Here is a 23,974-nt window from a genome sequence, read left to right as displayed (position 1 = left end):
GTATGCGCTGCTGTATGCGCTGCTGTATGCGCTGCTGTATGCGCTGCCGTATGCGCTGCCGTATGCGCTGCTGTATGCGCTGCCGTATGTGCTGCTGTATGCGCTGCCGTAGGTGCTGCCGTAGGTGCTGCCGTAGGTGCTGCCGTAGATGCAGCTGTAGGCCTAAAAAGGGCTAGATCAATACAAGAAAGATCAACCGGTGTAGCTGTCGACTGATAGGCATTCCGAGCGACAGGAGCTGGACGAGGGACTACAGAAATAGGCGGTGCTGGCGGCGGAGCTGTCGGCATGCGTCTTGGAGGTATATATGCTCGTATGTCTACTCTGTCTGGTTTACTACAGTATTTTGCTAGGCCGTAGCCCTGCGCTGATGCGTGCGCTTGTAGAGCAATATACGCTTCCTCTGCTGTAGGGTAGTACGCCAGCCGTGGCGGCCGGAGGGCCATGGTGAGTGTATTGTAGAGGGAGAGGAAGAGGATGTAATTGATTGCGATCAAGGCCGCATTTGGAGAGAGCATTTGGAATTAGTGAGCAAGTTAAGCGAGCGAATCGGAGGCTCCGTAGAAATGCTCCGAGCCAATTAGAAGGTGGTGAAGCGCTAAAAGGGGGGGGGGGGGTTGTGCGTGGAGGGATTAGGGGGTGTAAGATTATCAACCCCCCAAATTAGAGGGCTTTATATTAATTGAGTTGATTAACGGCTTGGCACTTAATTCAATCAACTGGATTGAAATGGGTGATTGAACGGAGGCCCTGGGAGCAAGAAAGAGGAGGGACGAAGGAAGCGGAAAAGTGAAAAAAGGGAAAGCGGTGGACACCACGACAAGTGTCCCGTATAGCTGAGCGCAGCGCCGTCAGGTAGCAGAGCTGAATCGAGGCCCAATTCTGGGCTACCTGATGAATGCCCGGTTTTGGACCACTGCATGTTGGGCCGGACCACTGTTGGAGACACATTTTGCGTATAGTTGACGGAAAGTGTTATCAAGGGGCAGGCCGGATAATTGGGACTAGCAAACCGAGTTTGGCTGCAAAGGTGAGTTGACGGTGAGCATCCTGAGCAGTGGCGGTGCAGGCTGAGCAGCGGGCGAGCCGAAGTTGAGCCGGGCATAATTTTGCTGACAAAGAGAGGATATGGCGCTAACCGGGTGTGAGGTCAGTTTTGGAGAAGGACAAGCTCGTCCTAAAAAATCGTCAATCAAGCCCACCTAATTAGGCTCGTTGAAATCCAAAAGATTCTCTATCACACTTGCAAATTTACATTGCTTACCATCTACATGTACCTTCTATCTTGCGCTAGTTTGCTCAGCCTTGCCATTGGGTGAGCGATACGCAACTCAGCCTCAGCCTTGTCCTTGTTCTTCCCATCTCCACGTTCTTTCTCTCAACTCCGTGCCTATATACGATACAAGGTGGCCTCTAATGCTTCTAGCTGGTCATGAATGCCTTTGATGGTGTTAGATACGTTAGTGGAATGGTCTGACTAGTAATCTACACGATGGGTATCTCTCGCTAACACTGCTGTTTAGCCAAGTCTCTCCTTGAAAGTTAATTCATCCATGAAACCATCTACGAGCCCTTCTAGACCACATTTCTTATCCTGGACTGAGCCTCCGTTGTCTCTCTACCACGAAGACGGCCTTGCCGCACGCACGAAATACAGCCAATGCTATATTCCTCCTCGGACACGATGAGTGGGAACGAACAATGGAAGAAGGGGCAACTTTCGAGGGCGCTGGCGAAAGCTAATACTGCAGTCTTACTGGATAATGCACAGAACTTTGAAGGTGCGCTGGAGGCGTATGACGAAGCGTGCGGGCTATTGAAGCAGATCATGATAAGTAGTTCAGTCGACGAGAATCGAAGGAAGCTAGAAGCGATTGTAAGGAGCTCGCCATGATTATACGACATGATGCTGAGCATTTATTGATGAAGCGCAACACTTATACTATCCGCATGGAGGAACTACGAAGTTTAGAAGTCACCAAGGCAGTCACAATAACGACTTTCGTAGATGACAGGCCTCCGAGCTCGAACGTCGTCCCCGCCATAGATGACCGATGTGCAGGTCATAACACATACGCCAACAAAGCCGAAGTGCCATACAAACATCTGGAAGTTCTAGGCCGTGGAAATTATGGCCTTGTCGACAAAGTCGAACGAACCCTACCTCTTTCCGACTGGAACACACCTGGAATATACGCTAGAAAAGTGATTCGAACTGGATACTCCCATGCTGCTAGACAACAGGAGCGGATAATGTCAGAGATCAACATAGTTCGAAAGCTAAGGCACAGCCACGTGGTAGAACTGGTCGAGACCTATCAAGCTGGCCTTGAGTTTGGCATCATCATGAGCCCAGCCGCCGAGATGGATCTGAAGGAGTTCCTCGCTCATGCTCACGAAGATGAGGCTATCGTGCACAGAACCGACAGTTGCCTGCTATCATGGATAGACTGTATTGTTAGCGCAGTTTCTTACATTCATCACCAGCGCGTACGACACAAGGACCTCAAACCCGCCAACATTCTAGTGCGCGGAAAGGCAATCTTTATCACAGACTTTGGCATATCAAAAGATCTCATCGGCGAAACGACTGGGTCGGTAGGTGACCCTAGCGAGCGATCACCGATGTACTGTGCGCCGGAGAGCAACGTCGAGGGCGAGCGCCGAGGCCGCTCTGCGGACATGTTCTCATTGGGATGCATTATGCTTGAGATGCTGACCGTCCTCATGGGGGAGTCGTTGGCGAACTTTGAGGAATACCGCATCACGAACAATTCACGTGCTTACGCTGCTAACCACAAAAAGAATTATCTCTGGATGATTGAACTCAAAAACAAATATCACATCAAAAACCCCAACACGTATCCATACATGTCTCACAGCCGTCGCATAAGCACAAAACTTGCGACAGTAGCAGCGCTTCTTAATTTAGCCCCGGATGATCGACCAAGAGCGTCTGAAATGGACGGATACAATGGAGCTGGCGCTTGCGACGGAACTGCGTCCTGTTTCCCGTACCAGGATCGCGATGGTCTTGTGGCGTTTGAAAGCCTTCAATGGCCACATTCCGCCTCCCTGGACGACGACGAACTACCACAGAAGGTCCGCGATAGAAGGTGGCTCAACAGGTGTTATTTTACTCGACGGAAAGACAGTGCTCATGGGTCGGATGGCTGAAAGGCCCTCAAACTCGACACAATCATATCCGTCATACCTTACAGAAGTTGTGCGTCTGCGGGAACCGAAGATCTATGGGCACGAGGATGAAACCGGAATGCTCTTTAAGATTGGGGCGTTGAGTCCTTGAGTAGCTCACTACCCGAACCATCTACAAGGCAGTCCACTCAGCCCGCAACTCATGCCTGCGGGTCACTGGTTTCATGACTCGGTCACGTGGTCTCCACCACACGTCAGCCCGATCACGGCCCCGTGCCTGCATACTTCTTTCACCCTCTAGGTTTGGTGTAATCTGCAGTGGGGTAGAACCTAGTCTCCCTCTAATGATTAAGGCGAAAACCACAATGACACCACAACTCACTTCAAAATCATCCCAATTCATATCAGACCACGAAACCATGTCATTCACGAGCGATCCACGGATATGCCCTGCCCTTCGCTAACAACCCGCGCAACCAAACCCACTCTTCAACATGGCTTCATGGAAGAAAGTGTATGGACCCATCCCGAAATCCCTATCCTGGTTCCAATCCCAAATGCGCGCAGGAAAACGACTGATGCTATGATACATTCCCATCTTGATAACGCACTTTCAACGCGCTTAATTAACAAGATACCACTTCTACCCAAGCCCCAGCCCTTTCGGGCCCCCATCCGGCGTCGTGGGCGTCTTCAAATCCGCAGCTTTACTCCCTCTCCGCGAGCTGGCACCGGGGACGCTTTCCTGTGCTGCTTCTTGCTCGAGGTAGTTCGACCACAGCTCGGCGAGCGTTTCTTTGCTGGTGGAGCTGTTGGCGGAGAGGAGGGTGTCGGTGGTTAGTGAGGGGGTAGAAGGGGTGCGGCGGAATGGGGAGAGGGGAATGCGGAGGGAGCCTGTCAATGAGGAGGCGCCTGGGCGGGCGAGACCGGCTTGTTCGCGTTGTTCTGGGAGATATATTAGCTTTGTTTATAGTGGATATGAGGATCAGGAGTGTGGAGGGAACGTACCGTCTGTCCATTTTAATAGAGCGGAAATGAGATTTAGTGCCTCGAATTTCTTTGGGTCGGAGCGATCTATGGCGAGGAAGTGGAGGAGGTAGTTTGTTACGATTTGCCTGGTTCGAGGTGAGTGGGGGATGTGAGAATGCATGACTTGACGGCTATACCTGTCGACGTTGTCCTCGGGTTTCCCCTTCTTCAACATCCGCAACGCTTTCGTAAGGTGATCGTTCAATGTAACAGCTTCATGCCGGAGTTTCCCAATGAGCAGATTCTTTTCCTTGACCTCTTTTTCGAACGGCAATGCGCGCTCGAGCTCCTTTTGAGTGGTCTCGAGCGTTGTCCGTGAGAGATCAGCCGCTGTCTCTGTAGCTTGTAATTGCTTCCGTAGATCGTCAAGTTGAGATTGCGCTTGCTCAACCAGTTCTCGCCGTTCTGTTTTACGAGCTGCGTAATTACGTTAGCCGGGATTTCGTAATGCAGGGCTGCAAATAATATCCCACCATTTTGAACCTCCTGCAGCGCCCTCTGCAGCCCGTCCACGGTCAAACTCTGCGTATCCCGCTCACTAGACGCCCTCTCATACGCCTCTTTTTGCGAGCTCAACTGCTCCTCAAGTTCCGTGACTCGATCACTAAGACTCTCCCTTAATGATCTCTCATCCATGGCCAATACTTCCCAATCCTGCATCGCCTGTTTAGCGTTTTCAAACTCCTCTCGCGCAAAGGCTTCTCGCCCAATCAACTCGTCCCTCTCTTTAATCCAATTCTGCTGTGATAAACTCGCTCGGCTGCGTAGATTCGCAATCTCCGATGCCTGTGTTTCTGCCTCCTTGCGAAGTTCATTGATATCTGAATTTAGTGACAAATTCGCCTCTTGCATGGCTCTATTCTCTGACTCCAGCTCCTCGATTTGGCCGCGGGCTTGTTCCAGTGATTCCTATGTCATGTCAGCAATGCCGCCACAGTATCGTCCCAACTCTATCGGGACTCCACCCCGCCGCATCCCCATACCATCCTATAAAAGCATCGCCAACCACTCTAGTATGAAAAAGATGTGACCCACCTTATCCGACTGCAACCGTCCCTCCAAACTCCTCTTGATCCCATTGATCTTTCCCAGCAGATTCCGATATTGCTCCTCCGCATTCTCCCGCCCCTCATTACTCTCATCTAGCTGCTCCTTCAGCCCTCCAATCTCCTCCTCATGCTTCTCCTGTATGCTTTCCAAGCCTCGCCGTAGTTCGGTCACCTCTGCGCGTAGAGAATCGCGCTCTTGCGCTAGCGCCTCTAGCCTCGCCTCCGTGTCCGCTGTCGGGGGAGATGTGGAGGACTGCTGGCGGCTGCGTGCTAAAGCATTCGCGACGGCATTGGAGATACCACTGGGAGGAGGGCTCGTGGTGCCATTTGTGAGGGTATGTGAGGAGGTGTCTGGTCCGGAGTCGGGGTCGTGGTCGTGATTATTTGGGGTCGCATTCTACAAGGCCTTTAGCAGCTTTTTCTTTCCTGCAGATTGTAGATTAAAGGAAGAATTTCGTAGACAGAGCAAAGACGCACACTTGTTGTTTCTGTCTCCTCATCCTCCTCCTGTGCCTCCGGTTCTGGCGTCTCGGGCACGCTGTTCCCATTCACGCTCTCCTCCACCTTCGCGCCCGCTCCACCACCTCCGCCGCCGGCGCCCTTCTTCTTCTTGCTCTTCTTCTTGGATTTGGAACTCGGCACTGTCCGTTCTAATTAGCATTGGTCTTTCGAGATCTCAACACAAGCTCCTAAGCCTTCCTCAGCCCTCCCTTGCCCGGCCTGAGAGTAAGAAGTGGTATACGTACCATGTGCATTCTCCACCGGATCCGCTGAGCCGGGGGCGGACATTGCTGCTAGAGTAATTCCAGACCGTGGAGATTGATCGAGGGATACGCAGTGGAACGCGTGGGGTTGGGTATGGGAAGCGTGGTGTTTAGTTACTCCATTGGTGGTCTTAACTCGGCGTCGTGGCCGTTATTCTAAGATTTGTTAGGGACGGAAGCTACGCCATAGCGGTATCAAATATACGCAGATATCATCCAACCACCTATCCACGTTGCAATACCTAAACGGTAAAAGAGCGGCTCTGGACCGATCTGATTATTTCGAGATGGCGGAGTGGTATCCCGCCAATGGCTATGGATTTGGAATACTCAGGGTACTAGAACTGAAACCCGTCATCCTTCGACCCGATACGGGAACTAATGCACTTGAACACCATCATCTCGTTTCCGTTAAAGCTATTTGCAGGGTAGTTCGCAGCCAATACTGCGAACCGATTATACTCCTAGGCGTTTCATAGGCTATAGAGCGTCTTTGTTTATGTCTACGGTCAAATGAGGGTCAGACAGAGTTATAATGATTTGTAATGTAGTAAGACCCCTCGAGGTCTAGACGTCATCATGAATAGATATATATGTCCCAAGTTCCTCTTCGACCTGTTTGATTACAATGCTGATGTCTTCTTTCTTAACATTAAATTCTGAATTCTCCCTATTATCCAGCCCTCCTGCACCATATACCACCATGGCCGACCTCTCCAACCGCCCCTACATCCACTGGAACGACCCCAATGTCGAAAAGCTCCCACCCAATGAAGCCGACGATATCCAAGCCGTTGCAGACATGATCAATCTGATCCAGAAGACCCACTATAACAAGACCAGGCACGCGTACGGGGGAACCCATGCCCGTACCCAAGGCGTCGTCAAAGGAACCTTCGTGGTTCCCAATGACCTTCCGAAGCATCTCAAGCAGACTGAATTATTTGAGAAAGGCGGAGAGTATAAATGCATCTGCAGATACAGCAGCGAGCCGGGTGATCCAGGGCTTGACGTAAGTCGACAGAGCGTTTAAGAGGTCAGGAAAGGATCCATTTAAGGATAAGACCCATAATATGAGGAAAGAAAAGTAGGAAATACACTAATCAGCTAATAAACCTCTCAGGATCGCATTCCTCAACCCCGCGGATTCGCCATGAAATTATTTGACGTCCAGGGCAAAATGTTCTCCGGGTTCGATTGGCCAACGCAAGACATCGAATTTAACTCCACCCCGGCTCTCGACCTTGCCGACGCAAAAACAACAAAGGAAATCATAGACCTCCGCATCAAGTACGGCAACGACAAGCCCGAGCTATATAGACATCTTGAAAAAAGACCGGATACCACTTTGCAGAAAGGACGCGATGGGGTCCGCAACACGCATCTTGAATCCACGCGACAGTACTCGCAGACCGCGTACCGCTTCGGGGACTATGTGATCAAGTATTGCCTTGTACCGAGCTCTGAGACGCAGAGAAAGTTGTATGATGAGACTGTCAAGCCGGAGGATGGAGACGACATCCTGTCGCGCTGGCTGCAGAGCTTCCACGCGGATCACGACGCGGAATATCTGTTCCAGGTGCAGTTATGTGAGAACTTGGAGGACCAGCCCGTGGAGTATGCGGGCAAAGTTTGGGACGCGGAAAAGTACCCTTGGCAGACGGTTGCGACGTTGAAAATACCGAAGCAGAACAGCTTTAACTACGAGAGGAAGATGTTCTGGGAGGATCATATGCGCATTGACCCGTGGCATGGCCTCGTAAGCCTCCAGCCGCTCGGAGGCCCAAATCGGTTGAGGAAAGTTGGTAAGTCGCGCATCTCTACCTGTGTCTGATGATGCTGGAGGGCGTTGTGGTAGCAGTTTTGGGCTGTCGATGAAGGTGTAGAGAGCTAACTTTGTGTGCCTGCTTTTAGTGTACCCAGCTAGCAGTGCCATGAGGAGGAAGCTGAATGGCAGGAAGGAGTTCAACGTAGTGTCCATCGACGATATCCCGTGAGGTGCTGACTAGTTTCGCGCGTAGAGGAATCGAGTAGCATCGTACTGTACATACAATCTGTTAGCAAGAATAATGACAATCTCCTCTTTGGCCGATTTCGTGACTGCTGTCGTAAAGCACCAGAGGGAACTGTAAATCTAACGCATTTTGATCAGCAAGTAGTGGCACCGTTCATCTAATGAAGCTCTTCTTGTACGCGACGCTCTTGCAGGCGCTGTAATTGATGTTTGAACGATTCTGTGTAGATCTAAACGTAATTACGAGCGAAGGAGATGGCAAGGTTGAGCGGCTATCAGACCTACTTCGCCTAGGAGTCATATACCTCGCTCTAAGCAGTCTGGATTCCAAATTGCATTCATAGCGATCAGATGCACTTGAGGCCACCTAAAAGCCGTAAAATAATTCGGAGTATTGCAGGAGATGGCCATCGGACGAGGCATCTAGGGCTCTTTGGCTGGGCTATGGATGCTTTGCAAGATCTTTATTCTAATCCCATAGTACTTCTCACCACTGGCATTAGCTGATACGACGCATAATGCCAGCCTTCTCACCCTTCGCGCTATGAAGTGAGGTTGCTTTTCAGGCACTGATGTGCCCTCCTCGCCCCTGCTCCGCGAATCGGATCGTCCTTGCAAAGTTCCATGGGTCGCGCTAGAAGCTTGCTCCAACGTCCACACCAAGCTGCTCTATCAACGTCCACAGTCCCTAGGAACGATGATAGCGCCATCTCGGGGAATCGTGAAGCTGCAGCAAGCCTCGCACAAGCTGCTGGCAAGCGGTGGGAGGCGTAGCGGCCACAGGGGCATTGCGTCGCTGGCCCAAACGATTTGCGACCCCATCCAGAGCTACGTCTCCGACAGCAACGACCCCTACCTCAACCTCTCCATCGAACACTACCTCCTTCAAAAGTCGCCGCCCGACTCCACGATACTCTTCCTCTACACTAACCGGCCTTGCATAGTTATTGGTCGCAATCAGAACCCCTGGCTGGAAGTCAACCTGGGCATACTGAAGGCGGGGAGCTCCACGACAGCAAAGGAGGACGGACAACCAGTCATCGGCAATGTGGACCTAGTCCGACGTCGCTCAGGAGGTGGCACCGTCTTCCACGATGAGGGCAACGTCAATTGGAGCGTTATATGCCCACCGACGGACTTCACCCGCGATAAGCATGCTGAGATGGTCGTACGCGCGCTCCGCAAGCTGGGCATCGACCGGGCTAGAGTCAACGAGCGACACGACATCGTCCTAGACCAGGGCAATCGAAACGGCAGAAGCGATCCCCAGGACACCCACAGGACGCCGTACACAGTCGACGACGGAGCTGGTCCACGGCCGCTGAAGGTTTCGGGATCGGCATACAAGCTCACCCGGAACAGAGCGCTCCATCATGGAACCTGTCTCTTGCGCTCGCCAAATCTCCAGGCTATACCGCAATACCTGCACTCGCCAGCAAAGCCATACCTCAAAGCGCGAGGCGTCGAGAGCGTTAGCTCCCCGATCGCGAATATCGGGTTGAGTAACCAGGCTTTCCAGAAGCAAGTGCAAGATGAGTTTGCACGAATGCATTCCGGTGTACCGGCGGCGATAGCGGTCGATGAGTCGCTCTTGAGCACTCCTGAGATCAGCAAGGGCTACGATGAGCTCAGAGTATGTCATCCCGTGATTCCCTTCGTGGTCTCTAATAGGATCGCTGACTTAATTTAGGCCCTGGATTGGACGTATTCTCAAACCCCGCAATTTACTTTGTTTAGCCACCCCGAAACCGACGAAGATCCTCATGCTCCGGTACACGATCATTTGGATACATCCCCAGTACCCTGGCTTCATCCAAAGGTGAGCATCGAAGTCTCTAGTCTTGCGGCGAGACTTGAGTGGACAAAAAGTCAGATATCTTTTTGAAAATATAGCTAACCCTTTTGAGCAGATCCCGATCAATTTCAAGGTCCAGCATGGTGCTATTCTTGACGTCGGTTCATCCAAAATGTCGAATCAGGAACTCGAAGTTTTATCGACCTTGAAAGACCAAAGGATACAAGAGCTGGAGAAATTGACGGACGAGCTTGAAGGAGAAGAAGACGACAATTCTAAGGCAGTTCGACCTATCGCCAACTGGCTTGGGGCGATGCTGCCAATCGTACATGTATAATCATCCAAGGATTGAAAAGAGCATTCGAAAAATGAAACTCGACTTACCCCTTGGTTGATTTGCAACCATCTACGACCACATCTTTCCCTGGAAGAATCTGGCCTTGGCTAGATTCCAACAAGCATTATGCAAAGGATGTCGGTTCCTACATGTTACATCTAGCTCGCTATAGAACAGAGCCAAACACCGGGACGTCATCCATTTCGAGGACGGACAGGGAAGGAACGGCAAGGCCTTCTGCTGAAGGCTTAGACTTACTTGACATCAGGACTGAGAGCCCCTCTCAGACGATGATTCTAGTGGACGCCGACGACTATAAGACCTAGCAACGAGCCATTACGCTGAGTCTTCGGACCCACGGTGCTGAAGTCTCTGGAGAAGACAGAATTGTAGAGATGGCTCATACGATCTTAGCGGAAGCCCTGCTGCCGGTCAACTTTAACCCCTGATTCATCCACATCGACTTCGTGGCCCTTTTCCCTATAGCATGCTCTGCTATTTCCAATTGCAGATCCATATTGCCAACATGTCTCCTTTTTCCTCACTCTGCTGTAAACTTCTCTCTTGCAAAGGAGCTCTCTACCTGTTCCCTTGATGTCAACCGACGAGTAAGACATCTCATAAGCAGATGTCGTTCTTTACGATACCCAGATTTTCGTTCTTACTTTCCGATCATGCTTCTATCTCCTACTCTTGATGCTTTTTGATATCAACTTCCATTCTATGGCATCGGCGCCTTCTGGGCTATTAATTTCAACGTTCATTCCGTTTTGAATGTTGACGCTCAATCCGGAGGCCAGCAACCCCACCGTCGCCCAGGGCCAAGGATCAAGGGAACCAACGGAACCAACGGAACCAAGGACCAGGACCAGGATCTAGGAGCCGATAACCATAACAAAACTCAGCCGTGGCTTTCGTGTGGATGCCAGCACCACTTTTCTCGACAATTACCAAGTCTCGTTGTACCCTCAGCTTTATCCCTCCTCCAACATCTTCGAACATTCAGCAGTATGGCCGCCGTGACGCTGATTGGCTCGTACGACATAGCGGATGTCAAGCCTTCTCGGCTGGCTATTGAATAATGGGGAGGGAAGGATGGTCGCTTGGTGCCGCGTGCGATTGTCTTGTACGAGGCCTGCCAATCAACTCGTAGGCTAGTCAGCATAGTCAATCGGATGAAATGCCTAAAGAGATGAGGGATGTCAGCCAATGCTTTTCGTCTTCGACCTCGACTTCGTTTCTATCGCCCTCGACGAGATATCTTTTGCTGGGGCTGCTTCGTGTCTGCGCTCAATGCACCTCTTCGGCGGCTCGATCGGGGAAACGACTCCACTGCCCTCGAAGCGGACCGAGCATCTTCAACACTCCTTGTCCACATTAGCTGCCGCAACTACGTTGAGCGCCTGTTTGAGCCTGCCGGCGGTGGCCGTATATCGATGGAGTCATACCCCGAGGCCTCTTCCGCCTCTTCCAACTCTTTTATGATGCTCTCCTCTGTTTTGAAAAGGCCGGATGGTGTGCGGCTGATAAGCCTGGATGTCCGCCCCTCTGCAGGCCGGCTATTCTAGTCAACCTCTCGTTGGGATTGCCGTCGCTGCTCGGAAGCCAGAACCGAGTCCATCGCCATACAGCGTTCATGTCGTGTCAGAGCCGGCTTGCTGTTTAGAGGCTTGTATCTCCCAGGCCGATGGTGTGAGGCTGTTGGATGGCGAGTGGCGGATGGCAGCTCGAGCAGCGTGAAGCTGTTCAAGAATCGCCACGCCTGCCTCGAGGTGCAGCTCCCGCATTCGGCTGGATGGTCGGCGACTCTCCGTGAACGCCAAAAGCTCAATACGCTTGCTGTTTCGGATATGTCATCGCTGTTCTGGAGCTCGCCGCGATGCTGTGGAGGATTGATGGTGATGGGGCTGGTGACCGAAGCGGTGGCCGCGGAAGTCGAGCAACAACTTCGAGGAGATGGACGCCCACTACGCATCTCCGCTTGTTGGGGCGTATGTCTTGAGCATCGCACTATCGAATGCATAGTGAATCGATAAATCTACGGTTTTGGCGGTCCTTGCCCTGTGTGGACTTCAAACCGTCATACAATATCTTAGGCTATGATGCTGGGGGTCTCACTGGAGGATGCTGTGAACGAAGGAATCACCTCAAGGTCCCGCCACGTCCACAGTTGCTATTCACATTACGGCAGAAAGACCACTGCCTGTCCTGCTGAGAGTATCCTTTAAGGAATATGCAGACTAGTAGCTATTACGAATATACAACGCGAATGCGTACGCCCTCATGGTGTTGCAGAGCTCGCGAGCCGCAAAAAAAGAAGACCAGCACCCCCGAGGATCGAACTCCCAACCACCACCCACGACGAACAAAGTGCAAAAAAAATTCTTGAAAGCTCACTTTGATAAAGCGTGTCATCCTTAGTGCAGGGGCCATGCTGATCTTCTCTGTGTTGTTTCAAATTGACCAAGTGCCCGAAGGCGGGAGATGGTCGAATATATATGAAATATCTACCCCAACCTGCGGAAGTGTAAACAAGCACGGGCCAGCTCGAGGCCGGCTTTCACACCTTAGGAGCGCCTCCGGAGCACCTCAGCACGCCTGATGGGATATATTTCTTGCTTGCGAAGTTGTATGGGGGATCTCAGAGGCGTCACGGCTGTTATAGCAACTGTTGTCGCGATTTGAGGCCATGCTGCAATATTTCTGGCAGCTCGCCGCGGGACGCCCTCAGGGATGCCAGTCACCCGACGCTTTCTCGCTGAAGTGATTTCAAATGAGTGGATTCCGACACGCAGGTCATCAACCGCACCACCGCCACCACCACCATGCTGCCATTGCCAATATTACAGTGGTCATCATGGGAAAAGCGACTGTGGTAGTCCATAGATGGTGTCCGAATGAAATTACACGTTCCCATGATTGTCGTGCCAGCTGAAAACCCAAGGCCGATCAATCACCATCTCGAAGCACTTGAATCGTCACTGCTTGTGACTTGGCGAGTTGCATGTCCGTTGGGTTTCGAAAAGGTGGCTGGCTTCACTAGTCGTTCCCTAGTCTACGGATTTCCAGAGAGATTCTTCATGCTCATGAGATTTTATGGTGTCCGTCTCCGCAAAAGGATGAATGCGGTCAAAGCGGATGTGACCAAAACCGTGACTCTGGCCTCAATCTGCTGAGATTTTGATCCGAGAGGCGTTTTTCAGTGGTACCTCTCAAAGCCGCGTCTAAGTGCTTTAGGGGATCCGACCATCTCAATGGTTATCCCTGATTTAGGGTTCTTGGAGATGGTGGAAGAGGACATCAGAAAAGTGATGCCTTTCATCTCTGGATATCTCGAGACTAAAGTAGGAATTTCCAGAAGCCTACGATGAATCTTCGAAGCAGGCTTTCGCGAATGACAAAGACGCCTATCCTGGGGCTAGCATTCGAGTTATAGCGAAAATGGAAACTAGACTGAACGAAACCCAGCGGCGACAACTCTGACTTCTCAACTTACGAAGCCTAGTGTAGCGTGGCGAGTCTCCAGAAGACCTTCCAAAAACCGACGACGATTGCTTCCTGAAACATTGTTGCCTCCTGACATTGCTCAAGTATTTGCGATCACCGAGAGTTTTCTTCGCGTGAGAGCGTGACCCCGACGGACAGTGGGACCAAGGTGGAGCGGTCGATCCTCCTTTCTTGAGTAATCCGGGGTGGTAGTTGGTATTCTCTTGACAGAAATGATATGGCCCGAGAGTTTTGCAGAGCGGCATTCATGGCAAGGGGGACTTCCGAGTGCCCGAGCATCTCGCAAACATGCTGAAGCACCCGTCCATGACCTGACTTGGGGAGTATTGGCTGACATGTAAAAGTCAGGACAACGTCCGCAATTCGATCCAAGAAGCGAAATGAGAGAAGTCTTAGTTTGTATTTTAGAATCCGCCGAGGGCCTCCTGATATCACGAAACGCAACAGGACACCTAAGCCCGAGTTACTGAAGATCAATGCACGAACTTTGAGAAGAAGCACGCTTGAGTGCGGAATCAAAGACTGGATCGCATAACGATCATTCGGAATCTCTGGAACCCGCTGGGCACCTCCTGAAGTCGTGAAGCGCGCAGTAAGAAAGCATGAACTCCAATTCCTAGATTTGAACGACTGGGAAATCACATACGAGTCAGAACATGTTTGGTGCGTTTAAGGGTAGATTTGAAGAGCAGGAGGCGTGACATTCGACCGCGAGAATGTCGACGAGCTGGAGCACTCTAAACGCCGTTTAGAGGCTGTCAAAACAGTGCGAAACTACGAGGGCAGATTCGAAGAGCAAGAAACAAGACATTCGGCCGCGAGAATGTCGACCAGCTAGCGGCCTTCATACGTCGTCGAAGACCAGACAAAACGCCGCGAAAATGGGATCCCGGATTTGAAGAGCAGGAAAAGTAACATTCGACCGCGGAGATTTGGCACTGTTGGAGGGCTTCAAACGCCGTCCAAGGTCGATAACCGCCCCAGAAAAGCGATGTCAGGCTTCAAGACCAGGAAACGTGACATTCGTATGGATATTTTTGAGGCTGCTAGGGCCCCTCAAACACCGTCGAGGATCGATCAAAACTCCCCGGAAACGAGATGTCCGATTTTAAGAGGTGGAATCATGACATTCGTGTGGATATTTTTGGGGTCCTTTGAACGCCTTCGGCGACCAGATAAAACGCTGCGATATTAGCATGTCGAATTCGAAGAGGACCAATCAAGACATTCGCCTGGCGATTTCTGAGGCTGCCAGGGCCTCTCGAACGCCGTCGAGAATTGATCAAAACTCCCTCGCATCGGGGAGTCAGAATCGAAGAGGACCAACCAAAACATTCACCCGGCGATTTCTGAGGCTGCCAAGGGACTTCGAACGTCATTCAAGAGCCGTCAAAACGCCGTATGAAAGTAATGTGAGATTTGAAGAGGGAGAATCAAGACATTCATGCCGCAATTTCTAAAGCCGCCAGGGTTCTCCAAACGTTGTTCAAGACCGGTCCAAACGCCGTAAGAAGGCATGGTGAGAGTTGAAGAGGAGGAATCATGACATTCGCCTAGGATTTTCTAACGCTATTAATGGCCTCAAACGTTGGCGAAAAGCAGTCAAAACCGCGCGAAACTGCTGCGTCAAATTTGAAGAGCAGGAGACGTGGTGCTCGTGCGGCAATTTCTCAGACTGCCAGAGGGCCTCAAACGTTGGCGAAGAGCAGTTGAAACCGTGCGAATGGGTGCGGTAAGAGTTGAAGAGTTGCGATCGTGACATCGACGCTAATTTCTCTCAGGTTCCCGAAGGACCTCGAACGGCGTCAACAAGAAAGCAAACTCACGGGGGTCAAGCTTAAGTATGAAGAGAGGAAGAAGATGCATTCAAACTACCGACGAAAGCAACCAAAGCAACCACCAACCCCGAACCCAACCCGCCCCCTTCTCTACCCCCAAAGCCTCCGACACCTGTACGCGGTGGTTAGTATTCACATCACAAAGGGTCAACATCATGTCACAACATCACGATCAAGTCACTCAAGCAAGGCACAACATGTGTGAAGAGAGAGAAAACGGGTCTGTTATGCCAAGTTAGTCCAAGAACAATCACAGGAATGCAGACGCAACGTACCGATTTGGAGCCCACAGCGGGCGAACTCCCGGTGCCCCCTGCTGGCACCCATTCACAACAAACAAAAGAAAAAAGCAGCACCAAAAACCCCGAAGGGCGGACGTCCTATGGCCATGTTAATACAAGAAGTGAAGAAAGCGGGGACAGAAAGGAGGAAGAAACTTACGAGAGCGCCGGCAGAACCGGACGACCTGTAGTCGAAAAGAAAAAAAAAGGACCGGGAAAGGCATGCCCTTAGGCAGAGGCCGAGTTCTTGTCACCGGCAGCGCCGGCAGACGGAGCGGGCTTGGCCGCGGGTGGGGGAGAGGGAGGCGGGGAGGGCAGAGCGCGGCCAGGGGCAGGAGACGGGCCCGGGGAGCGGCGGCGCTGCTCCTCCGCCACCGAGGGCGACACCGACGACGCTGTTTCCAGTCAGTAATGTTGGAAGAAAGGGGGAGATCACGTGATGAAGAGGAAGAAAGGGTCAAAAGAGAAGATGTTGAAGGGGATGGACAAGGAACAAATGAAGGATTACTGGGCCAAGAAGGGATGAAGGAGGGTAAACTAGAGGAGGGGATGGTGAAGAGAAGGAACAGAAGGGATCCGATGAGTAGTAGAAAAGGAAAAGAAAGTGGCTTACCGGGCGGCTCCGGGTTCTTGCGGCGCGCTACGTCGAAAGTCAGTCAGGAACAGTGGAAGGGGAGGAAGAAGAGGAAGAGAAGGAAGAAGACGTACGAGGGCGGGCCATGGTGGGTGGTGGGTGGTGGGTAGACTGTTAAGGCTGGACCAGTGATGCTGTGTGTGCTGAAGCTGCCGGACACCGCTCAAAAACTGGGGGGAGGCCGTCTACTTATACCTGAGCCTGCCACTAGCGCCGATCCGTTGGGGGCCCCGCGCATCACCACCTTCACGTCTGCCTGCTGCGGCCGGGCTCAACAGTTCCAGAGGCCCCACTCCACCTGATAGACCGGCCAAGAAAGCCCCCTGGTCCGCAGAGAGAAGGAGGGCGAGGTCTGGGACATCACGATATGAACCTGCAACTGGATTCTATCTGATATCACCCTCGAACGGCCGCTCCTGAGCTGCAGCGCTGCTACAGCCTCTACCAGCTCGAAGGGCCTCGAAAAGCTATGAACAGCTCTAGCCCACCGCTCTCACCAGCTCAAGATGTATCTCAAGGCCTCACGATGCACCGTATGCCCCAATTCAGCCTCTCCCAGGCGCTGCCACCCCGTGCACCTCCAAAATCGGCCCACCGTACCTGATCTACCTGCATGATACCCCATCAGGGCAGACGAGCCTCGCCACTTCCCCCAATGCCCCACCCGTTCGCCGCTCCTGTGTCGATCCGTAGGGTCAGGGGAGATAGGCCCCTCCCCAGCGCCGGCGTGAACCGAGCTCTGGAACCTGGTCTATGCCGTTTGCGGCGGGAAGGAAGACTGCCAACACGTCAAGAGGGCCAGGGTGGCGCTCAACAGGCTGATATGTGGGCGGCGGGTGAGAGAATCACGCCACGGGGTGCGTCAGGCGGGCGGAGGGGCTGGGGCGGCCACGGAAGTGTTGGGGCGCTGGGCAGACGCCTCGGGGGGGTGGGCAGTCGGAGGATGCTGGGAGAAGGCTGAGGAGGGCGCTGGAGGGCTTGATATGGGGCCGGGAAGGTCTGCAAGCTCAAGAGAGGGAGGGAGGAGGCTCGCTGTGCAGTGTGAGGGTGTGAGGCTTTGAGATCTGGTGGTGAGCGTGAGGCCGGGCTGGACGCGGCGCGAGCAGCGCTGACAAGCTGCTACAACGCGCAGAGAGGAGACAGAGGGCGCTGGATATGGCCTGCGAGAGCCTTGAAGGTCATTTCACACCCGGTGGCATCATTCTGCGCGATACCCAGATCTGAGGGTCAGAAATCTGGTGTGGACATGAGGTTTTTGCGGACGGCGGGCGGAGGAGCGTTTGCGGGCCATCAACACACGCAAAACACCACAAAGACGCACCAGAGCCGCTGTGCAGAAGCTTGAAAATCCCGAAATGGGCGTCAGACCAGCCTACTCCTCAATATCTACCCCGAGGACTGCAGAATCAGGGGGCGCGTTCAGCGCAGCTCCAGCGCGGCGGAGAGGCGTTGCGAGCCGCCGCGGAAGTCCACACAACACCATGTTGGTCACAATTGAACACATCAAGCAGCTAGCAATTCCTAGAGAGCGTTCTGCAAGGATCAAATTTACCCCTTTTCGCTCTTGGCTGGGCTTGAACGCTGCAAATAGGACTACATAGCTATTTGCACGCTGGCAGAGCATTCACAGGCACGAAAAGACGCAAAACACCATAGAACATTTCAAAATTCACTTCCCAAAGACATCTTCCAATGGCACCTTCGATAGCTTTCTAGATCCATCCCGGGTGCGTTCAGGGGCGTCTCAGGGGCTCAAAATGTATGCCATAGCCCATTGCTTCGTTCACCACCACCAGTCACTAGGTATACCTTTCTGGGTCAGCATAGCATGAAGCTCTCATTACACCGAAAGGTCACGTCGACTTCACATTTCTCAGGTAGCAATGATAGACAGAAGTTCCCAAAGAACCCATGCATTGTATCAACTACCATGACCCAAGGCCTCATCCCAAAAACGCCAAAGCTATGCAAATGCCACCCGCCCAGCCCCACCTCTAAATATGCTCGTGGCCCCATAATCCCCCGCGCAAGAAACCCTTGTCTCGATCGAAACGATGCTCAAAGCTAAACCTCGTAGGCAAAACGAAAGACAGCAGACAGCTGATTACCAGCTACTACTGAATAAAAACCCCAAATAACGCCAATGACACCATCGTTAGAAAGGCAGGGTGGTAGCTCAGCAGCACCGTCTCCCATCCCGTCCTATCTCATCCCAAAGCTACGACAAACTCCTCCCACCAGCACCCCTCCCAAACCCCTCGCCCCCACTCGTCTGCCTCCGCCTCCTGACAACCGTCAGCTTGCTGGGGACGCTGGGCTGTGTCGGCGTCGAGTTTTCCGGCAAGCCCTCCGGCCCTCTCTCATCCACTCGATCTCTGTCTCTGTCCCGTCTGCCACCCGCCGTCCCTATACTCGATGCGCCGCTCGCTGCTCCACCCGCCAGACTCATTCGCCCAAACTTCGTCCGCGGCAGCCGGCTCTTCGTGCTACTCCCACTGCTACCGCTACTGCCGCCTTGAGTAGCGCCATTTCCATTAGCAGTGAGGATGCTAGAGGTGCTGCTCGTGCTGTCTCGGCTCGCAGGTCTATAGCCTGGTGTGCGCGCCGTGATGGACGTCGAAGCGCGGGTGAGCGCGGCAGGCGTAGTCGTACTGTCTAAGAGCGAGAGGCTGTTCAGCCCGCCTTCGAGACCTACCGCGCCCTGCGCTCGCGCGTGTCGGTCGCGTGTGCTGGGTGCCGGTGGCATGCTGGCGCTGTGAATGAGCGATGGAGTCGGCGGCGTCATGGATACACCGTTAGTAGAACCGTTGGTGGAGCGGCCTCCGGATGGTGGACGTGAAAGGCCGCTTCGGCGGGAAGAAGAAACGCGGCCGAGGTTCTCATTGTTGTCGCAGGCGCGAACGAGCTCTTCCGCCATTTGACGGACGAGGATGGCGGGGTCTTTCTCGGCGAGGTGACACACAGTGTTGTAGACGCCGAAGCGTTTGATAAGACCGCATGCTTCGTCTGTGGCATCGCAGATAGTGCGGAGGATTCGGAGAAGGTTGAGACGCGCGACGGCGTCTTTGTGGCCTAGCTTTTGGACTGTGCGGGTGAAGATCTCGGGCACAGCGAGGGAGGCGGCGATGTGAGGAGAGAGACGGGTGAGTTTCTGCAGTGGTTCTAGCATGGACTCAAAGGAGTTTTGTGAAGTGTCGGGGGACGTGTAAGCGTCGATAATAGCCCTCGAGAAGTTTGACGTTAAAAGATATGCCTCCACCCTGGCTGTTTCTTCTTGAAGCCTATAAAGTGGTCAGCTGGATGTAGGGATTTTGTATGGGTGAGATTACGAACCAAATGAAGATGGCGTCGAGAGCCGTGACTTGCCAGTTCCGGTCAGCAAGCATGCTGATGTAGAACTGCAAGCCACGATTCTCCCAAAGCTTCTTTCTGGCCACCTTGCCAGAATGTGCAAGCTCGCACAATATTGGTAGGGCGAACTCCTTTAGTGGCCATTCTGTTTGAACAATATCCTTGAGAATTGGAATAACATCGTTCAGCGCTGCTTCTTCTTGGCGTGAGCGGTTGTGGCGACATAAGTTGTACATTGTGTTGAGGATTTGATTTGAGATCTCACGAAACAAAGGAAGCTTCTTTGAGGACCGAAGCAGATCAGTAAGGACGTCGATGGCGTTGGAATTCTGCAATGCTTCGTGGGTGGATGACAGCATAGAGAGATTTTTGATGAACTTGAGCATTGTGACCTGGTGGTTTGGAGACATCTTGCGAAGATCCTTCAGAACACCTAAATGCAGTTAGCACCTGGTTACTATAGTAATAAAGATGTCTCACGTTTCAATATCATTCGATCAGCCACGAGGTCCTTGACGTGGCTTTCGGCTTGCGAAAAGATGAGGAAAATGTTGACAATGCGACCTTCGATAAGCTCCGACAGCTCATCTCGTTCGTCCAGAACGCGATTGAGTACAAGCGAAAGGGGGTATAGTACTGAACTTCTCGAAAATATGCGACAGAAATCATTTTTGGGTGTTGGTCCCTAGAGATTTGGCGGTCAGTAAAGAACTCATAGAATGTGTAAGAGCTAAAACTAACCTGAAGCTCAAACACGCTCCACACGCCATTAACGCCAATCAAGACAAGGTCACGGTCAGTATCAATATCCTCTTCGAGAAACTCGACTAGGACATTGATGCCACCACAACCAATGAACATCTGTAATGTCAGGGTAGATGTCTGATACATTTGCCGAACGAAGGCGGCAGCCTCTTTGCGGATCTCGCTCGGGTACTTCTTGTAGGCGAAGTTGGAGATGATAGGGATTCCTCCCAGGAAAGACAAACTCTCCTGGGCCTCAGCATCGTCTAGAATGATCTAACAAATTATTAGAAAACATTACTTTATATGACTTAGCAATGATCATACCATGTTGACGATGCGTAAAAGCCGCAAAACGACATCTCTTGGTTGGTCCGTACCGAGTATCTCGAGAAGAGGCAGCATGCCATGTGACCGTAGAACGATTGCCCTCTTTTCCGGAGACTCGAAGAGTACTTGTATCTGCATTGTGTCAGCTCTAGTCGCCCGAGATACAAATAAATATACTCACAAGTTGATCAGCGATGTCTAGAAGAACATCATATGGTTGTGTGGTCTTGAGAGCGCCGACCAGGCTTTCTGTAAGCTTGGCTAATCGATCATCCCTATCACGGGCGACATTGCTTTCAAGGTTGACATTTTCAAGGCCTTCCTCTAGGTTGGCAAAAGGATCGGACTCGTCTTCATCTGTAATGATAAATGACGAAGACATCTTGGAGGTAATCATAGCCAAGCTGTTCTGATCGGACCCACTGTCACTATCCGCTTTCGGTAGACTAGCTCCATCGTGACCGAAGATGTCCGAGAAGTCTTCCTTGTCATCTTCGGCGTACTTTTGAATTTCGATCTCAGACTGCGATCGCTGCATGCCTTTGCGCTCCGATGTATAGGAAGATGAGCGTTGCCGCATACTCCCGCCCTTCTTCGCATTAAGCGTTGAACGTGGAGCTGTCTTAAGATCAGAGGGATGGAATAGGCGAGGAGAGAAGGATTCTGCAGGGTTGGCCTAATCCAGTTAGCGGGTGGAGACAACCATAAAAATCTTCCGCTCATACCTGCATGGCTTGCAACTTCCTTTCAAAAGCAGACTCGTCGGCTGCAATGAGGTCCGAGTAGTCCTCGACAGAGTTCTCTCTGAAGAGAGCTGAAGGCCTTGCTAGAGTTGCTACCTTCCCTTTCGCTAGTTGGTTTGCTTTGGGGATACCACGAAGAATGGCTGTCTTGGGCTCCGTGTCGAGTTGCTGGGACGAGGACCTAGAAGTAGGAGGTTGTGGCTTGGAACTAGAACGCTTCTTCTTCACGGGGGTCGGCGCTCGGACCGTCTCCATGTCATCAAAGTGGTCGTCCGCCGTGAATTGAAGCGGCCCGTTGACGGTGGCATTGTTGTCACCAAAACTCATAGGCTCCTCGGTCACTGACTCAAAGGTTGCGAAGGATTTGAGGCGTTCCGAAGAAAGTAAGCCAGCAAAGTTGTCGTGAGGGCGGAGATGAGGCAGGTGAAGGGCACTGGGGCTGATGGAGGAGACAAAGTCGTCATCCCAGTTGTCGTTCGTATCAACATCTGGTGAACGGTAGAAGTCCGCATTAGGTCGTGACTTTGCAACATTTAATCCGCCCTTGGCCACAGCGGGCGTCTTCAATTGAGGCGGTGGGCTTTTCTTGGTGGTACCAAGACTTGAGGAGAGTGGCCGAGATGCCCGGCGAATCGAGCCGTTGTTCGGCGACCTCAAGGCTTCGTTCCACTCCTGAACACTCTTCACAGCTTCGTCGTACTCGGTTGGTTTAGCGGGAACCGCAGCTACAGTTCTCTTCGCGCTCAAAATCCAGGGATGCTTCAGTAATCGTTTGGCAGATATCCGGAGGTTTGGATTCTTCTGAAAGCATTGCATAAGGAAGTCTCGTACAGCCTGGGATGAAAGTAAGCATGTGGTTAATGGCCACATCATGTCATTCACATACCGGAGAGGCACTGCCTGGGATAGGGGGATGCTCGTCGTTGACTATTCGAAATAGGGCCTGCATTGGTTGGAGCTTATGATACGGCGGTTTGCCTTCGATTAATTCGATGACTGTGCATCCTAAACTCCAAATATCGGACGATGTTGTCGCGCCTGAAAGCTCTATGACTTCTGGTGCCATCCAGTACGGGGTTCCCACAACGCTCGATTCGTCTAGTCCAGATGCTTTTGTGGCAACGCCAAAGTCTGCCAGCTTTACCAGACCTTCCTTGGTAGTCAGAATGTTGGCACCCTTGATATCCCTGTGGATGACACCCTGCTCGTGGAGGTAGAGGAGTCCGTGCAAAACCTGGGACATGTATAGGGCTACCAAGTTCTCCGGAAACTTTCCGAAATTCTTGCAGATTGAGTGTAGGGAGCCGTTTTCGCAGTATCTAGCATATTTTATTAGCCGCGGGCCTAAAGAACGCATAAAGATCTATCATACTCCAGGATAATATAGAGAGCATCCGTAGCCTTGACGAAACCATGATATTTGACAATATTCGGGTGCTTTTTGAAGGATCAGCAGTTGTATGGAAAAGGGGTTATGCGGTTTGAGGGCGCACGTTGAGGTTTTTCAAGAGATCGATTTCGATCTGGACAGTATATTAGCAAATAATTCATAACCACTGGGCATAATTTCCATACCATAATAGTCTTCAGCTCGCTCTTTGGCAGATTTTCCATCCGGACCTGCTTGACTGCCACCGTCTCACCCGTTCCCCAGTTTAGCGCTCGATATACAGATCCGAAGGCCCCTTTGCCTAAGCAATCGCCCAATTGCTGCACAACCCAAAGCATTAGCCAATGTACATTGCAGGACCTCAGTAATTCCCTAAGTCCACATACGTAATCTTTCAAGCCTGCCACCTCCTGTGCTGCCCTTTGAGCGTGCCCATCTCTACTCGGCGGAGCCGAAACCGGCTTTGCTGCCCTCGATTGTGCGGGTGTTCCACTCCCACTCCCATATCCCGCCTGGCCCGCCTGCTTGCCACTCCTCGGCCTGTCGGGCGGATGGGAGACCATCGTGGGCCCAATTCGGTGCTGCCCAGAGCAGGCTATGACGCAGCGTGACTCTCGGGGAGGTCGACAACGGCGGCCGGCGTCTCGAGGATTCGATATGGAGATGATGCCGCAAGGGCTGCATAGCACTCTGCGGGCGTGCGGTGTGGTGCTCAGAAAGACCCCGCCGCGGCGGTCTTGAGAGGTTGAGACGTGCTATAGGCGATATAGGCGTTGTGTCGTAGGGATCCGGGCTGGAAATTTGTTACGGGTTGATTGCACGCGACTGCGGACCGATCCATGCACGCGCCGATTGCCGGGCGTCCTTCGAGCTCTGCATAAGGCTGACACGGGTGCCGTCGAGGTCTGGATGATTGTCGCAGGGCGAAGGACGGAGACGCAGTGGGCAATGGAGGAAAGGGTGAATGCTGTCGCAGGCGGTTTGCTGCCCGAGGCCAACATTTGGGTCGCTG

The 23,974-nt window shown here is 52.3% G+C and overlaps 9 protein-coding genes across 9 annotated transcripts; 3 read left to right on the top strand and 6 right to left on the bottom strand.

Moving 5' to 3' along the window:
- Nucleotides 1–179: 179 nt before the first annotated feature.
- Nucleotides 180–560, bottom strand: BDZ99DRAFT_463278 (uncharacterized protein; the record flags this gene model as incomplete). The annotated part of the gene is made up of 1 exon (XM_033720046.1): nucleotides 180–560. A coding segment is annotated over exon 1 (196 nt), but the record flags the coding sequence as incomplete, so codon positions are not given.
- Nucleotides 561–1,178: 618 nt separating this feature from the next.
- BDZ99DRAFT_29359 (kinase-like protein) lies at nucleotides 1,179–3,389 on the top strand. The gene is made up of 3 exons (XM_033714119.1): nucleotides 1,179–1,471; nucleotides 1,524–1,876; nucleotides 1,930–3,389. Exons 2-3 carry the CDS (start codon nucleotides 1,661–1,663, stop codon nucleotides 3,175–3,177), a joined length of 1,464 nt encoding a protein of 487 aa, XP_033576460.1. The 5' UTR covers nucleotides 1,179–1,471; nucleotides 1,524–1,660; the 3' UTR covers nucleotides 3,178–3,389.
- Nucleotides 3,253–3,688, bottom strand: BDZ99DRAFT_29352 (uncharacterized protein). The gene has a single exon (XM_033714116.1). The coding sequence runs from the start codon at nucleotides 3,575–3,577 to the stop codon at nucleotides 3,329–3,331; it is 249 nt and encodes an 82-aa protein (XP_033576459.1). The 5' UTR covers nucleotides 3,578–3,688; the 3' UTR covers nucleotides 3,253–3,328.
- A 156-nt stretch (nucleotides 3,689–3,844) lies between these two features.
- BDZ99DRAFT_366441 (uncharacterized protein) lies at nucleotides 3,845–6,023 on the bottom strand (the record flags this gene model as incomplete). The annotated part of the gene is made up of 7 exons (XM_033714752.1): nucleotides 3,845–4,101; nucleotides 4,165–4,271; nucleotides 4,323–4,602; nucleotides 4,659–5,094; nucleotides 5,221–5,631; nucleotides 5,712–5,868; nucleotides 5,977–6,023. Coding segments are annotated over 7 exons (1,695 nt in total), but the record flags the coding sequence as incomplete, so codon positions are not given.
- A 615-nt stretch (nucleotides 6,024–6,638) lies between these two features.
- BDZ99DRAFT_463273 (heme-dependent catalase) lies at nucleotides 6,639–8,090 on the top strand. Its single transcript, XM_033720045.1, has 3 exons — nucleotides 6,639–7,010; nucleotides 7,122–7,803; nucleotides 7,913–8,090. Exons 1-3 carry the CDS (start codon nucleotides 6,702–6,704, stop codon nucleotides 7,993–7,995), a joined length of 1,074 nt encoding a protein of 357 aa, XP_033576457.1. The 5' UTR covers nucleotides 6,639–6,701; the 3' UTR covers nucleotides 7,996–8,090.
- A 619-nt stretch (nucleotides 8,091–8,709) lies between these two features.
- On the top strand, nucleotides 8,710–10,144 carry BDZ99DRAFT_520847 (uncharacterized protein; the record flags this gene model as incomplete). Its single annotated transcript, XM_033725566.1, has 3 exons — nucleotides 8,710–9,645; nucleotides 9,703–9,831; nucleotides 9,923–10,144. The coding sequence occupies 3 exons, from the start codon at nucleotides 8,710–8,712 to the stop codon at nucleotides 10,142–10,144; spliced, it is 1,287 nt and encodes a 428-aa protein (XP_033576456.1).
- A 1,525-nt stretch (nucleotides 10,145–11,669) lies between these two features.
- BDZ99DRAFT_29323 (uncharacterized protein) lies at nucleotides 11,670–12,371 on the bottom strand. The gene has a single exon (XM_033714114.1). It carries the CDS (start codon nucleotides 12,165–12,167, stop codon nucleotides 11,709–11,711), a length of 459 nt encoding a protein of 152 aa, XP_033576455.1. The 5' UTR covers nucleotides 12,168–12,371; the 3' UTR covers nucleotides 11,670–11,708.
- Nucleotides 12,372–15,839: 3,468 nt separating this feature from the next.
- BDZ99DRAFT_463272 (uncharacterized protein) lies at nucleotides 15,840–16,502 on the bottom strand. Its single transcript, XM_033720044.1, has 4 exons — nucleotides 16,479–16,502; nucleotides 16,384–16,410; nucleotides 15,931–16,165; nucleotides 15,840–15,869 (listed from the first exon to the last, which is right to left on the bottom strand). The coding sequence occupies exons 1-3, from the start codon at nucleotides 16,489–16,491 to the stop codon at nucleotides 15,999–16,001; spliced, it is 207 nt and encodes a 68-aa protein (XP_033576454.1). The 5' UTR covers nucleotides 16,492–16,502; the 3' UTR covers nucleotides 15,840–15,869; nucleotides 15,931–15,998.
- Nucleotides 16,503–18,315: 1,813 nt separating this feature from the next.
- Nucleotides 18,316–23,932, bottom strand: BDZ99DRAFT_571295 (uncharacterized protein). Its single transcript, XM_033728077.1, has 12 exons — nucleotides 23,349–23,932; nucleotides 23,148–23,282; nucleotides 23,066–23,095; nucleotides 22,945–23,009; nucleotides 22,459–22,891; nucleotides 21,555–22,406; nucleotides 21,011–21,505; nucleotides 20,827–20,961; nucleotides 20,497–20,775; nucleotides 20,236–20,440; nucleotides 19,738–20,188; nucleotides 18,316–19,685 (listed from the first exon to the last, which is right to left on the bottom strand). Exons 1-12 carry the CDS (start codon nucleotides 23,523–23,525, stop codon nucleotides 18,623–18,625), a joined length of 4,320 nt encoding a protein of 1,439 aa, XP_033576453.1. The 5' UTR covers nucleotides 23,526–23,932; the 3' UTR covers nucleotides 18,316–18,622.
- Between the last annotated feature and the right edge of the window lie 42 nt (nucleotides 23,933–23,974).

Source organism: Mytilinidion resinicola, assembly GCF_010093595.1.
Source record: "Mytilinidion resinicola strain CBS 304.34 unplaced genomic scaffold BDZ99scaffold_10, whole genome shotgun sequence".
Classification (NCBI taxonomy): Eukaryota; Fungi; Ascomycota; class Dothideomycetes; order Mytilinidiales; family Mytilinidiaceae; genus Mytilinidion; species Mytilinidion resinicola.
The sequence above is the reverse complement of the archived record's forward strand: the minus strand, read 5'-3'. Positions and strand labels throughout refer to the sequence as shown.

Bases quoted from the DNA above. Each gene is read 5' to 3' on its own strand.
- BDZ99DRAFT_29359 (XM_033714119.1), top strand. From the start codon at position 1,661: ATGCTATATTCCTCCTCGGACACGATGAGTGGGAACGAACAATGGAAG. The intron at 1,877-1,929 runs GTAAGGAGCTCG...TTATTGATGAAG, and splicing joins GAAGGAAGCTAGAAGCGATT to CGCAACACTTATACTATCCG.
- BDZ99DRAFT_29352 (XM_033714116.1), bottom strand. From the start codon at position 3,577: ATGGTTTCGTGGTCTGATATGAATTGGGATGATTTTGAAGTGAGTTGT.
- BDZ99DRAFT_463273 (XM_033720045.1), top strand. From the start codon at position 6,702: ATGGCCGACCTCTCCAACCGCCCCTACATCCACTGGAACGACCCCAAT. The intron at 7,011-7,121 runs GTAAGTCGACAG...TAAACCTCTCAG, and splicing joins CGGGTGATCCAGGGCTTGAC to GATCGCATTCCTCAACCCCG. The intron at 7,804-7,912 runs GTAAGTCGCGCA...GCCTGCTTTTAG, and splicing joins AAATCGGTTGAGGAAAGTTG to TGTACCCAGCTAGCAGTGCC.
- BDZ99DRAFT_29323 (XM_033714114.1), bottom strand. From the start codon at position 12,167: ATGCATTCGATAGTGCGATGCTCAAGACATACGCCCCAACAAGCGGAG.
- BDZ99DRAFT_463272 (XM_033720044.1), bottom strand. The intron at 16,166-16,383 runs GTAAGCCACTTT...GACTGGAAACAG, and splicing joins CAAGAACCCGGAGCCGCCCG to CGTCGTCGGTGTCGCCCTCG.
- BDZ99DRAFT_571295 (XM_033728077.1), bottom strand. From the start codon at position 23,525: ATGGTCTCCCATCCGCCCGACAGGCCGAGGAGTGGCAAGCAGGCGGGC. The intron at 22,892-22,944 runs GTATGATAGATC...AAAATATGCTAG, and splicing joins GCTCTCTATATTATCCTGGA to ATACTGCGAAAACGGCTCCC. The intron at 19,686-19,737 runs GTTCGTAATCTC...ACCACTTTATAG, and splicing joins CTCGACGCCATCTTCATTTG to GCTTCAAGAAGAAACAGCCA.